The sequence below is a fragment of the Vidua chalybeata genome, chromosome 11 (assembly GCF_026979565.1).
Source record: "Vidua chalybeata isolate OUT-0048 chromosome 11, bVidCha1 merged haplotype, whole genome shotgun sequence".
Classification (NCBI taxonomy): Eukaryota; Metazoa; Chordata; class Aves; order Passeriformes; family Viduidae; genus Vidua; species Vidua chalybeata.
The window spans coordinates 21,395,105-21,410,233 of NC_071540.1; the positions used below are offsets into that span (position 1 = coordinate 21,395,105).

At 39.5% G+C, this 15,129-nt stretch overlaps 1 protein-coding gene across 5 annotated transcripts in view; it reads left to right on the plus strand.

Annotated features, from left to right (window-relative positions):
• AP1G1 (adaptor related protein complex 1 subunit gamma 1) overlaps nt 1-15,129 on the plus strand; it is a 35,897-nt gene that overhangs the window by 2,421 nt on the left and 18,347 nt on the right. For 4 of the 5 annotated variants that reach the window (XM_053952507.1, XM_053952511.1, XM_053952510.1 and 1 more), the window contains exons 2-5: nt 6,520-6,723; nt 11,212-11,336; nt 13,468-13,609; nt 14,823-14,919. In XM_053952507.1, the coding sequence (XP_053808482.1) occupies nt 6,523-6,723; nt 11,212-11,336; nt 13,468-13,609; nt 14,823-14,919 (565 nt within the window). In that variant the 5' untranslated portion in view covers nt 6,520-6,522. Of the gene's footprint in view, nt 1-1,781; nt 1,831-6,519; nt 6,724-11,211; nt 11,337-13,467; nt 13,610-14,822; nt 14,920-15,129 lie in introns of those variants that run through there. The other variant, XM_053952508.1, reaches the window with a different exon arrangement.

The following is a 15,129-nucleotide window of genomic DNA, read 5'->3' on the forward strand; positions in this document are numbered from 1 at the left end:
TTAACTCTGCAAGACAATGAACAGGAAGTAAAATAGCCAGAGTACCTCATAGATTAAATTAAGAGGAAATTAGAAGCAGGTGATAAGATAGTGTAGGTCAGTGGTGATTGAAGAAGCTAGAAAATCTGGAACTTTTCTTTTATCTGTTGTGGTGATCAGCTATATAGCTGTGCTAATTTTTCTCCCTACATTTTTTAGCTTCTGAAAAAATAGGGAGATATTTATTTTCTTTTTTGGCAGTTGTTGAGGTTAATGTTTGTACTGATTGGGAGGTCATTGTGAAGGCAGCTCAGGAGTTGCTGCGTTTAGTGTATGTGCACAGTTGTGCAGGAATAGGATACCTCATCTAAAGTGCTGACTTGTGCTCTGGGACCGTGCCTCAGTCGGCAGGGTCTGGAAAGTTGTTTGGAAAGGGTCTGCAGTTGTTTGGCAGTGGGATTGGGTGGGATCTGTGCAATGTCCTCAGTCTCTGTCCTGCCTCTCCTCTTCCTCTCAGCTCTTGAGCAGCACTGAGCCTTGCTTCTTGAATAATGCTGTGCTGCATTTCTTGTTGGTGGGGTTGTTTTTTCAATGTAACTGGAAGTGGGACCATCTCTTTTCCAAGGCTGTTTTTTAGCTCTTGTTTTGGGATACTTTTTTTTCTTATTTGACCTCCCCTGCTCTCCTCCAGCTGTCTCCGCATAAAGCAAAGTGTAACTCTGATGCCTTTTCTTATGTGAATGCGTTTTGAAGCCCTCTGCTGACTTAATTGCTTTCTGATTTTCTGATGTTGCTTTCTAGTTCTCTATTGCATTCAATAGCGTTTTCCTCACAAGAGATTGTCCCACTTAGCATGTTACATGGTTGGTTGTTCTTTCTCTCAATTTGTTTGTGTTGCCTTTGCCCTTCTTGATGGTGACGGTGCTCCTTGCTTTGGTGTTTATTGTATAAATAGTTATAATAATTTAATATTTACTGTTACCTGTATAAATATTGATAATACTAGACCATATACTAATATCTCTGCATTTGTGGACACCCTCATCTCTCCTTGGAGAGTATGTTTCTGGTTTTACTGCTAACATTTTTTTTTTTTTTAAGTGTCTGATAGAAGTGGTAAGCCTACTGATAGCAGTGTGTAGTTGAAGCCATCCATGTTGGGTGTCAACACTGCAATTACTCCTTTCATGGAGTCTGGACAGATCCTCTGCTCTTGTGTGTACTAGGCTGGATTCAGTTGCAACTAAGCAAGTAGGGGAGTTCTGCTATTGATTTCAGTTGGGAGTTTGGTCTGGCTTTAGTTGTGTAACTTCCCAAAAGCTAGGGTTGCTTGAGGAGTGTGATTACTTATGCATTGTTGGGGTGGAGCAACTGGGGTTGTGTGTTTTAGATGTGTTTGAAATCTATGCTGCTTCAGGCTTGGGGTGTTTTCTAGACAGAACCAAGTTCAGAAATGCTATTTACATGAAAAGCTGTAACTTGGTGAGTATATCACCGCAACTGAAAATTGAGACCATTCCCCCAAAACAGTAGATCTCTTCTGTGAATAATTTCATTAATTTTGATGGCCTTTATGTCTTAACGTTTCCAGAATTCAAGGCTAAATAATAATGGAATGTTAAAATGTTAAATGTCTGATAATTTGTCCTGAAGAAGTTTTAAAACAACTGTTAATTTTTAAAGTTTTGTTGTCTTAGAAACATATTAGATATTTTAGACATAAGCTAACATTTCTGAATAGTTTCCAGAGGACATCTTCTCAACTCAGTGTTTAGGGACTATCCTTTTTCTTTACTCTGCAGTTCCTGATAGAAGAATAAAGCTTAGCTAAAGCACTTGAGCATTTTCAAGGTGGGTTTTGGTAATATTAGGTGTGTGTTGTATATATTATGTAAATATAAAATTCATCTTATTTGAATGTGACTGTATTCTAAGAGAGACTTCTGGTAAAGTTCTATACTCAAATATTTTTGGTACAATGGTCTGTTGAATAAGATATTTAACTTTTAAACATGACAAGCTTTACTAGTAACAGACCATAAAAGAGGAGAAAACAGTGATTTATCAGTACAATTTAAATGAAAACAGAATGTTTTAATACATGAAGATTTTTGGTTTTTGGTTTTTTTCACTTTTGTGTAGTAGGAATGAGTTACACAAAGAGAGAGAATGCCTTTTTATTTCATGGGAAGGATTCGTGCAGAGCCGAGGGACGAGGATCACTGAGGTGACACCTTTTGTAGTCTCTGGATTTTAGGAAAGATGCCGGAATTCTGTTTTCTAAGGAACTTAAACACCAGCCACCTATACAACTTGAACTAATCTGAATTAGGTCTCCAATTTGCTCAGAAGTTTTGATCATGATAGTATGTTCTTCTAAGGAGCAAGGCTTTTGAAATTAGAAGAGGGAAAGAGGTCTGACGAGGTTGAAGAATTCTGTGTGCAACATTACCAGATATTGTAAATATTAACTAGTAGGCTCTTTTCAAGTATTCAGAAATCATCCCTGATTTTTGGAGCTTGTAGTTAGCAAAGAAGTGGCTGAAGGAAATTCCTGTTTTCAGCCCAAGGAGGAAATCGGTAACAGCTTCTACAAACTGCCTTGTCATTTATGTTGATGTGCAAAGAATAAAAGGATGTGTCTGTACTGGTGAAAAATGTTAACTAATCCTGAAGAACAAGATTTGCTACTTTGGAGGAAGTTCTAAGGAGCACTTAGGCACCAGCTCAAGTGAAACTTCACTGTCTGCTGTTGCTAGAAGATACAGTTATCGTCCCATTGTTGCAGTAAAGGTCTGTTGGCATTATAATAGGCTTAGGAATTGTTGAGACTAGATAAATGTTAATCTCTTCTGTAATGTTTCTGAATGTAAGCATTCTCATGTCCAAAGTTCTTCTCATCTGTAGTAACTTCTGCTTATGCTTACTTGAAATGTCTGAAACTCAAAACTTTGGTGAGATTTCCAATATATTAGCATGCAGAAGAATCTTAAAGTCACTGAAGGCAAGGAACAGGTACCTGATGCAAGAATTTTTGATATTAAGAGAACATTTTCTTGTGGAGGGGAAGAAAACACAATGTGCTGCATTGCATGGGAATTACATTGTATTGAAATACTGGAAGAGTGTACACAAGAAGAGCTCAAGCTTCAAGGTGATTTGTGAGGGGAAGATGCTATTTTACATAGATGGGTGCAAAACCTTTTGTATGGGATGGATTCAAAGGTATAGTAAAAACGGAATGATTTGATACTGACTAAAAAATAAAGTATGTAGTTGCAGCACAAGGCTAGAAGTGCCTTTTCTGAATATTGGAAAATAAATCACAGCTCTATCTTTTGTCCTTTTGTAATCCTCCATCAAAGCAGTTCTGAATTTTTTTGTTCTCATCAGGCAGGAAGTGTGTGTGTGAGATACAGTTGCTCTTAGTCCTTCAGGTTAGACTGTGTAACTGTGTTAGTTGTTACACAAGTGAGAACAGCAGGAAGCCTCAGAAACTGGCTCTTGAGTCTTACTCATCAATCCTTGCTTTCTAAAGTGCTGGTTCTGCTTGCTTTCCTGTGGTTGTGAAGTGAGGAGGAAAAATAATCTTTACAGTGTGCCTTGCTAATTCTTTATTTATACAAGGGCATTTGTAAATACTGACTAATCACTTTTTTAGTATCTGAATGATGTTAGATCTTCAGTTTGTTGTCATTGTACTTGTCTTCTGCCTTCTTGGTGAGACAGGAAGTCCTGCCTAAACACCGAAGAAGGATGAAAAAAAAGTATTCATAAAAATCTGTACTTCACATATATAGTAACATTGTTGAATTCTGTTTTTCCATTGACCAGAACTGTTTAAGCAGTCTTTCCTTTTCTCTTCTGTTGTCTGGGGCCAAGGTTAAGATGCTGAAGCCTTCCATGGGCATACCTACAGAAAGTTTTTGGCCCACTGGCAAGGAAAGGAGTGGGCCTGTACAAGTCACAGGTTGCAGATATCAGCCTTCAGCAGTTTATAAACCTTCAGGTATAGAGTGAGAAGAAAACAGCTTGGGGTATCAAAACAATTTTGTTGGCAAACCTCAGTTTGTTTGCAGGTTATGTATTAGTGTTTCAAAAACTTTGTAAAGAACGCTTCCTTTAAAATAAAGTCGTCAGTCGTGGTTGTAATAGCTAGACTAGTAGTACTCACTGCTTATCTTCTCAGGAACAGCAGTGTTGTAGATAAGCTTAAATAGGGTGCAGAGCCATAGCATAAGTGTGGATTCCTGTTGGAGTGAACCTTTGACCTCTTTTCCAGTCTGAGTTCTCCCAAAGGCGCATGTTCTCACTGCTGCCTCTCTATGCACAAGCCAGACTGATGTGTCTGGGGACTGCTTTCTGGAGGAAGGGAGCAAGCTGTTTTTTGCATGTGCAGGTTAGTGCACTCTGCCTGGAATGCCAGTGTGAACACAGTGGAAGGGCTGGACTCACCTTTTTCAGCATGAGCCTGCACATGAGTGATCTTAGTGATTATGAAATTATTGCCTATGGGCTGCAGAGGAATATTTCTGCAGTAGCACTTTTATCTTTGTAACTTCTCCCCAATTTTCCGACAAGAACGTGGCTTATTGAGATCAGTTTAGAATTATGTGGGGTGTGTGTGTAGTACATAAGTGTAGGCTTAAAAATTCAGCACTTAACGTGGACAGTTGCCACCCAGGAAAGAGATTTTTGCATTTATGATACTGTTGTGAAAAATACAAGCTGAACACTTTGCCGCAATCAAAAATCCACAGAGTGTTACCAATATTCAGGAAAATAATAGGCAAAAAAATAGAAGGCATTTTATATAAATACATCAATATTATATCTAGCCCTGCAGCATTTTGCTTTTCTTCTGCTTGAGAAAGGATGCAGATCTGTATTACGTGCAAGCATGGCAGCAAAGGTAGTGGTCATGGAAGGGCTTGTTCTGGAGATGGATTTCTTACTTCTCCATGAATGTTTCTGTTATGCTTGTTAGTGCAGCATGAGTGCATAGCAACTGTTAATTTATTCATGTCACAGTAATGTGAGGAAGTGTTGTGAATTCACATGGAGAGACAAGGGCAAGAGTAAGGATTAATGTGTCCAATAGTCTTGATCCTACACATGTCAGCATTTTGGGACAGAGTTTCCTTATGCAGAAAGGATATCTCTACTCTTCCACTTTCAAAACTGAATGCTTTGTGTCTGTGTAAATTCAGGCTTTTTAAAGTATGAAGATGGGGAACTTAAATATGAGGAGTCTACATGGTTTGGCTGAAGAGGCATAGTGTATATATGAGTTTGTAATCAGGACTCAGAGCTGCCTTCATCTGGCTTAATGTAAGGCCACCTTTACTTGTACATGCATCTCTCTACTTTTCTAAAAGCAAAGAAGTCCACTGTTAGCTCTGTGTGCCAGCCTCTCTGTTCGGTGGGATCATGTAAGCCAGTTAGTGCAGCACCTGAATACACATCTTTTTCTTATATGGCAGTGTTTAAAATGTATGACACAATGTTTAGAGGGAGTGGTGACCCAGACAAAATCTGTAGCAGACTGGCATGGCAACTTCTTACAAGTTGGTCTGATACCTTATCAGAAGGGCTCAGTTCTGTTCCTAACCTGGCTGGATGAAAGAAGGTTGTGAAGATGTTTATATAGTGTGAGCTCTCCGGAAGTCGGCTTTGGTGAGCATGAACTAAAAAGTTCAAAGTTGAACATAAATCTAAAGTTTGGATTCTGTTTGACAGCCACTTTCCTCTTAACAGGAACTTGGCAGATTAAATTGCTCTGTGGGTCAGATGGCTCCATCGGTATTCCATCTGATGAGGTGAAACAACTCTGAGTGTTCTTGTATCCACCTTTCATATCCGTATTGCCAGACAGTAATGTCACAGGCTTGTTTGTTTCAGAAAGGGTTGTTCTAATTGGGGTGTAATAAAAGGATGATGTAAACCTGATTATTTATATTTGAAGCAGGATTCTCTGAAATATCCATGCACTTAAGAATTGCTCTTCCATTTACTTTTCTGCTGACTTCCACACTTCAAGAAGGAAGTGTGTATGGCACAAGTTAGCAGAATTTTTGAAGCATGACCATCTGAAGCACTTAGATGAAATCTTGTGCAAGTTGTTAAACAGAGTTGTGTTTTGTAGAGGATTTCTGTCCCAAGTTGTCATGATTCTGGGATCAGTTCTCTTTCGAGACTGGCTTTTCTGGAGAGAGGCAGGTGATGTGAATATGAGAGTACCTTGCAGAGTGCTGTTTCTGCCTGTTTCGGGTGGGAAGTCACATTACGTTCATTTAACAGCTGGCTCAAATTGGAGTAATTCCCATTTCTAATGTTCTGGAAGAGCAGAGGTGAGGTACAGTGAAGTCCTCAGGTTCTCAAGTTTACTCTTAGCCATGCTACTGAGGTAGCCTACATTTTCTTCATTCTTTTACTTGCATAATTGTAAAGTAAGAAAGAAAAAAGAATGCACAGAAGTGTGAGACCATTATGAAGCCTTTAGAGACAGTAAAAGGTTTACAGACCTATTTCTTCTCTCAGAGGATGCCAGCCCCCATCAGACTGCGGGAGTTGATCCGGACCATCCGGACAGCAAGAACCCAGGCAGAAGAGCGTGAGATGATCCAAAAGGAATGTGCTGCTATCCGGTCATCTTTCCGAGAGGAAGATAACACATACCGATGCAGAAACGTGGCAAAGCTGCTGTATATGCACATGCTGGGATATCCTGCACATTTTGGACAGGTAGGTTAAAATTTAGTGCTTTCTTTGCATAAGCCAGTCTGTCTTCTGTGTTTCGGGCACATTAACTTGCTCAGAGCATTCCTAGGTGCAGTTCTGCTGTGCTTCGGGATGTTTTGAGCTCTGTTTTCACATATGTTCTGAACCTATGTTAGTTAGTTCGTTTAGACTTCATTAGTGAGATTTGCTGTTTGGGGCTTACATATTTTGTTTTGAAACTTGAGGTTAGTCTGCTTTTGCCATACTGTCTCCTCCTCACCAGCCATGTTTCTGCAGAGCAGTAGTGCTTAAATCACAGTCCAAGACATAGGGATTTTTTTAGATTGGATCAAAATAGCACTTTGGAGTTCTGTCTCTGAAAAATACCACATACTTCAAAGGAGGTTCTATACCCGTTTCCGTATAAAGCAATGTATTTGAGACAGAAAAGAGCTGGTCTGCAATCAAAAGTTGGTGTTCCTTATCCCCATCTTAGTGAGGTGACATGGAGAATGCAGGTGTGAGTTTTTCATCTCTTGGTTTATTTTTGATGTGCTGTTTTTCACAGAAATTTTAGGAAAGGGAAGCAGGAGGATGGAAGCTCTTGATCTACAAGGTGGTCCCTCAGGTTAGCTTTGCTTAGTCTTTGGGGCATAGTCAGTTTTGATTAGAAGTCAGTAAGTGTCCTGTTAATAGTAATCTAGCCTAGGTCTTCAATAAAGCTTAAATCAGTCAAATTGTTGTATCCCTTCAAGCAGCTTCATGTCTTGTGTGTCTATCCATTTATGGTTGAATTTACCAGTCCTAATATGTCTCACTGAAACAGTAAGCTCAAGCCAGTGAAATCAAATTGCAGATAGTTAGGATTAGTGAGTAAGGTGGGCTCTGCTATAGCATACGAAGTGCCTCATCTTACTTCTGTATTATTGGATTCTTCTCTCAGGGTAAAGAGTTTTGAAAAAGAGCAAGTGAAGTTGTGTATTATTCTATTCTTAACGCTTTTCATAGCTGGGCTCTGGTCCAAGAGAGCAACTTCCTATCACAAAAATTCATCATTATCTTGGAGCTTTAAGAATAATGAAAAGTGTTACAAAAGTGTCATCTAGAATTTCAACGTTTGGCCTATGTTAAGAACATGATATAAATTTCATTCTTCTATCTTGTTGCTCAAGTATTTAATCCCATCCAAGGAAGATTATAATTTACCATTTAGTTGAATGATTTAATTTACCATTGCTAAGTAAATGTACTAATTTACCATTACTAACTAAAGCAGAAATTTTCTAGCTAAAACTAACTAAAAAGCAAAGGAGAGCTCTGTTTTGCTCTCAACACAGTCCAGGAGCAGGAATATGGAGGAGTGAGTGCAGTTTTCTGAAAACAAACTCTGCGCTTCTTCTCCCCGCCCCCCCCCCCCCCCCCCCCCACCCCCTTCACTCCTGGAACAAGTCTTAAAGGTGCAAAACTTATTATTCAACATAAACAGAACAGACAACTGGGGATAAAAGCATCATACAGTCAACCTAGGACATTTAGTAATGGTAAATTCACTGTTAGTGCAGGAAGGCTAAGGCAGATTGTTCAGTATCTGTTAATGCCAGGCTTGCTACATCTTGAAAAGAATTTGGAGAGCAGAGTACTTCATTCAATGCCCTTGGTTCTCTTGTAATTTATCAGCTGAGTTTTCAGGAGGGCAGAGGGCCCAATGCTGAAAAGGATTTTAACAAGTATTCTGCAGGAGAGTGAGTTAGAGACCTTTGCGTGTCCTTAACACTTACCACTGGAAGGAATCTTTCAAGGTGCTACTGTTGTATAGGAGTATAGTTTGTGTGACCTGGGGACCTGTTGAGGACAGAGGCTCTTCCAACAGTGGAGTCTTGCAGATAGATAGTCCTGCAATGTAGACAGTAAGCTTCTGAGAGTGATGGGATAAATAGCAGGAAAGATGTTTTGCTGAAAAACAGGAGAGCCACAAGTGGTGTTACAGTTTCTCTTAAAGCTGTAAACAGACAGCAGCTAACAATGTGGGTAACCAGGAGTGAGTGGTCAATCTACTTCTGTCCAAGCCAGGGTTCCTCAACTTTGACCTGAGATATCTTGTACACAAGTATGAGAATGAGCACTGTATTTAGCTAGTGCATGCTGATATACACTGGATGACATGCTGTCTCCTGAGCATGTGCAAAGGCTGTTTGTGCAAGTTTAGAAGTTGTTGGACAGCCTGGACAAATGGTCAAATAACTTTATTATTGTCATTGTTTCTATTTGAAAAAAAAATCCAGTTGGAAGAGTGGCTGTGTCAGTAAAAGTTGGGTCAGTTGTAGTCTGATTACATGCCAGTAGTATCTGCTACAGGAGAGATGTAGCAGATTTTAATTGTTCCTTTGAATGAAATGGATTTAACATTATCAAGATTTTTTTCCACTAATTACACCTAGTAAGAGCTTCAGCTGATCATGTTTCTTGGTATTGCTGTGCATGAATCTAGTTTGTATGTACTTCTATACAAGTGAAACAAGACCTCATCAGCCTTTCATGGGGTAAATTTCACTAATATATTTTAAATTCAAAAGTACTAGAAATGTATCTTAGAGTATCTGTTGCAGTCATCAGTTTTCTTATGCTCTTCCTCAGTTATTCATCTTCTACCTTCATTGGCTCTTACCCTGTAGCTTAGATGTCATCAATTTTATGTTGTGTTTTTTTTGTGGAGGATTTTATAAGTAAGCCTAGGAAAGAAGGCTGTTTCAGAGGTGCATTATTCTCTTACAGAAAGCACTGGAAACATGAGAGCTTGATATCTAGTGTTCTGTACGTTATCTCTGGCTGATCTTGAACATTTGGGCAAATTCAGTTATCTTTGCAGAGGACTGGTTTTATTGTTCAGAGGTGTTTATTCGAGGTTTTCATCCCATTTAACCTTGCAGACTGAACTCAGTTTCTTTCAAGCCTTTTCTTACCAATTTGTCATCCTTGCACTCGTTGGGCTCTCGCATATGACAACAACATCAACAGCTGAGTGTGTGTTCTAATGCCATGTGGTCTTGAGGACTAGCAGGACTGGGACTAGGCCATAGCACTTTCTCTGGCACTTCAACTTTAATTTTCTTACCAATATACAACTTTACTCTGGTTGATGTGTGTGTTTCTTGCATCTCACCTGTATCTGTTGCCCTGTTCAAGCTTCTGTCTAGCTGGGGCCATGGATCCCTTTTCCTGATACCTCATATCTTTGCCTGTGCATGCCCCCTTTGCTATGGATCTATTGCCAGCTCTGTCTGACCCCCTCCTCAAACCTATTGCGTATGCTTATTTGCTGCCCCAGCTAGTAAAACAGACTTAGAGAAATTGTTTGTGAGGGATAGATCTCTACTTCCCTGTCAGGAAAGTAGACATAGATTATAGCTGATAAGTTACCTGTTGCAGAAATCTATTTTAGTCATAGTAATGTCAGAATATCTCTGTGGTGGATGGTATTTGTTTTTTAAAGTGTCAGATGTAAAAATGAGCTGGGAATTAAATTTTAAATTAGCAGAGTTCAGGTGGAAACTATGTGTGTTGTTTTGGGAATCTCTTCTGTGCTATTGGTCACAGTTGCCATTTCTACAGGGGGAAAGGGAAACTTGTAGTGGGTGAAATATACACAATTTTAGTAAACCTCTGGTGTTCCAGAGATTACAGAGAAGCACAAAAACATAACTGTCTCTGATAATCTACTTTTTACGTAGTTAGCCAGTTAGTTACAGATCATAATAAACACAACCTGGTTTTAGAGTCATCGAATCCTAGAATGGTTTGGGTTGAAAGGTCATCTAGTTCCAACTGCCATGGGCAAGGACACCTGCTAGTCCAGGTTGCTCCAAGCCCAGTCCAGCCTAGCCTTGAACACTTGCAGGGATCCAGGGGCAGCCTGTGCCACGGCCTCACCACGCTCACAGCCAAGATTTTCTTCCTAATATCAAACCTAAACTTGCCCCTTTTTTCATTTGAGGTCATGACCCCTTGTCCTGTCAATACATGTCCTTGTTTTGGCAGCTTACGGAGCATTGATCCTCTTCCTAGTAGATAAATGGAAGCTTTTAAGTTTAATTTAAAAGCTTCATGTGAGTATCAAGCATGATACATGATCTGGATTTCCACATCTTTACTATTTTGTGTTTACTGATGTATCTTTCATCTCTATCAATGTGTTATTGTTTACTTTTGTGATCTGACATTAACTAACATATCTGGTATATCTGAGGTCATGGAAGACCAGCAGTGTCTGGCCTTTTCAAGGCACCAGAGCTGCTAATGACCTTCCTGCTGGCTCTGTTGGAACTTTGGGCAGGTCATTTAATCTTTTTTTGGTTTTCCACATCACCAAAATGGAAACCAATTACACCTTTAAAAGTGCACTCTGAGATGCATATGTTACTAGGCATCAAAATTCAAACTGTTTCTTCTCTAGCTAAGAAGTAGTTTTCAAGCTAATTATGTCTTTTTATTCTTTTTTTCCTTTTTTTTTTCCAGTTGGAGTGCCTCAAGCTTATTGCGTCTCAGAAATTCACAGACAAGCGCATTGGGTATTTAGGTGCCATGTTGCTGCTGGATGAGAGACAGGATGTTCATCTTCTTATGACCAATTGCATCAAGAAGTAAGGGTACCACCTCTCGATCAAACCATGCTTTGAGGTTTCAGTATCAGAAAGTATCCTTCTGACAGCAATACTTAGAGTACTTTCCCTTGTGTTAGAAAACTGGTGCCTTGAAATTGTTGTATGCTGTTGACCATAATAAGACTGTCTTAGTAGTGCTCTGTATTGGGCCATCCTGTCTAGCTTCTTTAGTGGGAACAGAATATAAAATTGCATTGGTTTTGAAGAGGTATATGTAGCAAGCAACACATGTCCTGTGTGTGTTTGACAAGCTCTGTTTGACAAGTTTGTTCCTTGACAAGCTCTGAAGACTTGTCAAGGAACAAGGCTATGTATCTTGCTTTCTTTTTAAGATCTAATGGTCCTGAAAAATGGTTTTCATTGGAAGCAAGGCAGCAGCTTGGGATGTGTTGTCATTTTGCTGAAATCAGGCAAGAGGGGGTGGGAATTACTATTTTTTTAATACTTCTCTCAGCAAAGGGATGTTAAAGTGGGACTTTTTTACATCATAGTTTAGTGGGTGACAATGAGTGTGTTTTCTTTTCAAGATTGATTGGAGCAGGTATGGAACAGCTGGGTTCTGGACCTACCCAAAGGTTATGTGTGGTGTACCTGGTTTTATTATTATGTACTATTAGCACATAAGTCTCTCAGATATTAGCAAGTAAAGTATTGATCTTCAATTAGACTGTGGCCTCAAAGTGCTTTAAAAGAGACTTGATAAAACTGTGGGCCTGAGGATCTGCTAACTTTGGACCTAACATCCAGAAGACAAGATTTTTGTCTAAAGATCTTTCATTGAAATGCTATACCTGTGAGGTGCTTCCATTAGAACCAGGCTGCAGGTTAACACCTCTTTTGATTGTTTATGCTACAGTGAATTTGTTAAAGGATATAGTGAGTTTGAACTGGAAATGGGTCAGACAGAAGCTGTGCAAAAATGGTGGACAGCTTCCCACTGTCTCCTGGGTTGTATATTGCTTTCTCCTTCGGCTTCTATATCTGCCATTGTGTCTTGCTTTTATCTAGACATTAAGGGATTTATTTATGGCATTGTTTTTCACTGTTTCATAGCAAGACCCAGATTTTTGAGACGAAAAGGAAGGCAACCTCTTGAAGCGTGTACTTGTGATACACACAGCTTTATATGGCTGCCAAAAATTGTTAAAGAAAGGAAACAAAAAACCAACCTATTTAGTAGCATGTGCTGTCTGCATGTTGTCATTGCTGCTTCATGTTACAACCAGGATACTCTCTTTCCATTCTGCACCTCTTGAGTGTTTGATTCAGAACCACTTCTTTCCCCAGCTCTCTTCCATCGTGCAGTCCCCAGCTCCCCTTGCCTCCCAAACCAGGAACTGTATTTTTTACTTTCTTCAGCATTGAATCCTGAGTGCTGTGGCAACCTTAGTACCAAACACAGATGGAAAAGTGGTGTAGAATTTGATTTTAAAGGCTACTGGGATTGCCATGTAGAAGCTATGTTGTCTTGTGCTTAGTGTGACATTGTAGCGAGTCTCACGAATAGCATCTTCTGTTAGGTAGTTAAGCTTTAGTGACCACTTTTCACAACTTCCTTAAGCATATGAATAGGAAAAATTGCTAAACAGAATTCTTGTATGAATTATTTTCAAGGTGTATGAGTGGTGGCGTTTGTGTTTTTTTGGTCAGGATAGAGAATACTTTTACATAGATTTTTCTATACTGTTTGATTTGTAAATGCAGAAGCTAAAGCCTGTAGAACATCTTTAAACTGGGACAGCCCACAGTTTCACTGCAGGTCTGTACTTTGCATGCAAGTTTCAAAGCTAAAACCATTTTAAGTGGAATTCTTTATAGTCTTCCCTCTTCTCAGCTCAATCCCTGGATACACTGACAGGTCAACCTGATAGTTAAACCAAGTATTTTATCTTTTTAATTGAGGATTCTAAGTAAAATTAGTAGCAAACTCTGTGGTACATGCACTCAAAGCTTCTATCACTCCCAAGACGTGCTCCCACAGAGCTGTGAATCCAGAAAGTTCTTCTGGGCCATGTGTTGCTGGATAGATGACTCTAGCTGTAGATGCCCTTTTTTGTGTGTTCAGTTTCTGTGTGTGCATGCTGATTGACTTTTTTGTTCTCCTTTACAGTGACCTTAATCACAGCACACAGTATGTGCAGGGGCTGGCACTTTGTACTCTTGGCTGCATGGGCTCCTCAGAAATGTGCAGAGACCTTGCAGGAGAGGTGGAAAAGCTCCTCAAAACTTCCAATTCCTATCTTAGGAAAAAGGTACTTCAGGAAACTTTTGAATACTTTGTTATGGATTAAAAGGCAAGATTGATTGAACACCTTGCTAATATCTGGAATACTAGATGACTGAGATCACACTGAATGAATATTCTCCCAATGTGCAAGACAGAGCTCAAAACTCCCTGTGTGTTAATAGCAGGAATGTATGTAAACCTCTAAAAGATAAGCCTCCAATTGGCGAGGCAGTTGCTTCTATTTTTGTATTCTCTGCCATAATGTTATTGGTGGTAATGTGAACACTTGCCCCCTCGTGTACATTAGCCTCAAAATTCTGGTTACCAGTTTGATTTATGTTCTCAGATAAGTCCAGAGAAACTCTAGTTATTAACAATGCAGACTTGGTATCGGAAGATTTGAACCTGTTTGATATCTTCTGTTGATGATGGTGACAGTAGTATGAGAACTAGAAGGGTTAAGGTCTTGAAATGGATGAACACTTATAAATTGTCTAATTTCTGCAGCAAATTGGCCATAGCATCAGCAAAGTGTGATTACCCCTATTCTTTTAGGTTTATTTATTGATAAGTCTTGGTGAGAGTGTGAAGCAGTAAGATTTAGGAGGAGATGTGTTGTTACTTCTTTGTCTAGTGCTGGATCTAGAGAGAGTTTGGAGAGAAAGCAATGCTAAGAGGTCTTGCTGTGTTCTGGAAAGAGGCACTTGATTTTCAGGCAGGTGCAAGGAATAGTGTCTCCTGTTGCTTCTCCATCCTAGAAGAAATAGAGACGTGTTTTTTCAAAAACAGTAGTTTGTTTTGTTTCTCATAGCACCCATCACCTGCAGGAGGAAGTTTTGTTTTTTGGGGAAGGAGGGAAAGTAAATAAGCCATAAGCCATAATTTTACAGTAAGTTTAATTATTTGTTTCCAATGCATTATCTCCTTCCCAGCAAGAGGAAGACAGGCTGAAGTAGCCCTATTAAAGGCAGAGCTGCTTTGCAGATAATAGCACTTCTTATGTGAATAATGTAAAAATGAACCATTGATAGGGGGAGTATTAGTTTGTAGTTCAGTGCTCCCCCTTTATTGAACTCTCTTCTGGAATGCTGTTTAGTAACATTTGTATTAGAGAGATGGAAAAATGTGCCAAGCCTTTGTTTATCATGAAGATGGTTATAGTTCCCACTGTGCTAGATATTCCCAAAACAGGTATTGTTGTCATTGCAGTGTGTACTAACAAGTGTTTTTCTATCCAGGCAGCACTGTGTGCTGTTCATGTCATCAGAAAGGTGCCTGAACTTATGGAGATGTTCCTGCCGGCCACCAAAAACTTGCTGAATGAGAAGAACCACGGTAATAGCTTGAGACTGTACTTAACAAGGCTAAGCCATTCTCGAGAGGATAGTGCACTTGCTACCTAAGCCTTTTGTTTGGAGGGAACTTCAGAGGTGTATTTGTATGATTTGTTTCTTTCTATTTCTACACAGTGAATGCAAATGTCATTTAGGAGGAAGGGATGTATATGACTCTGCTAGTCAACAGGACTTTAACATGGCATAGGTG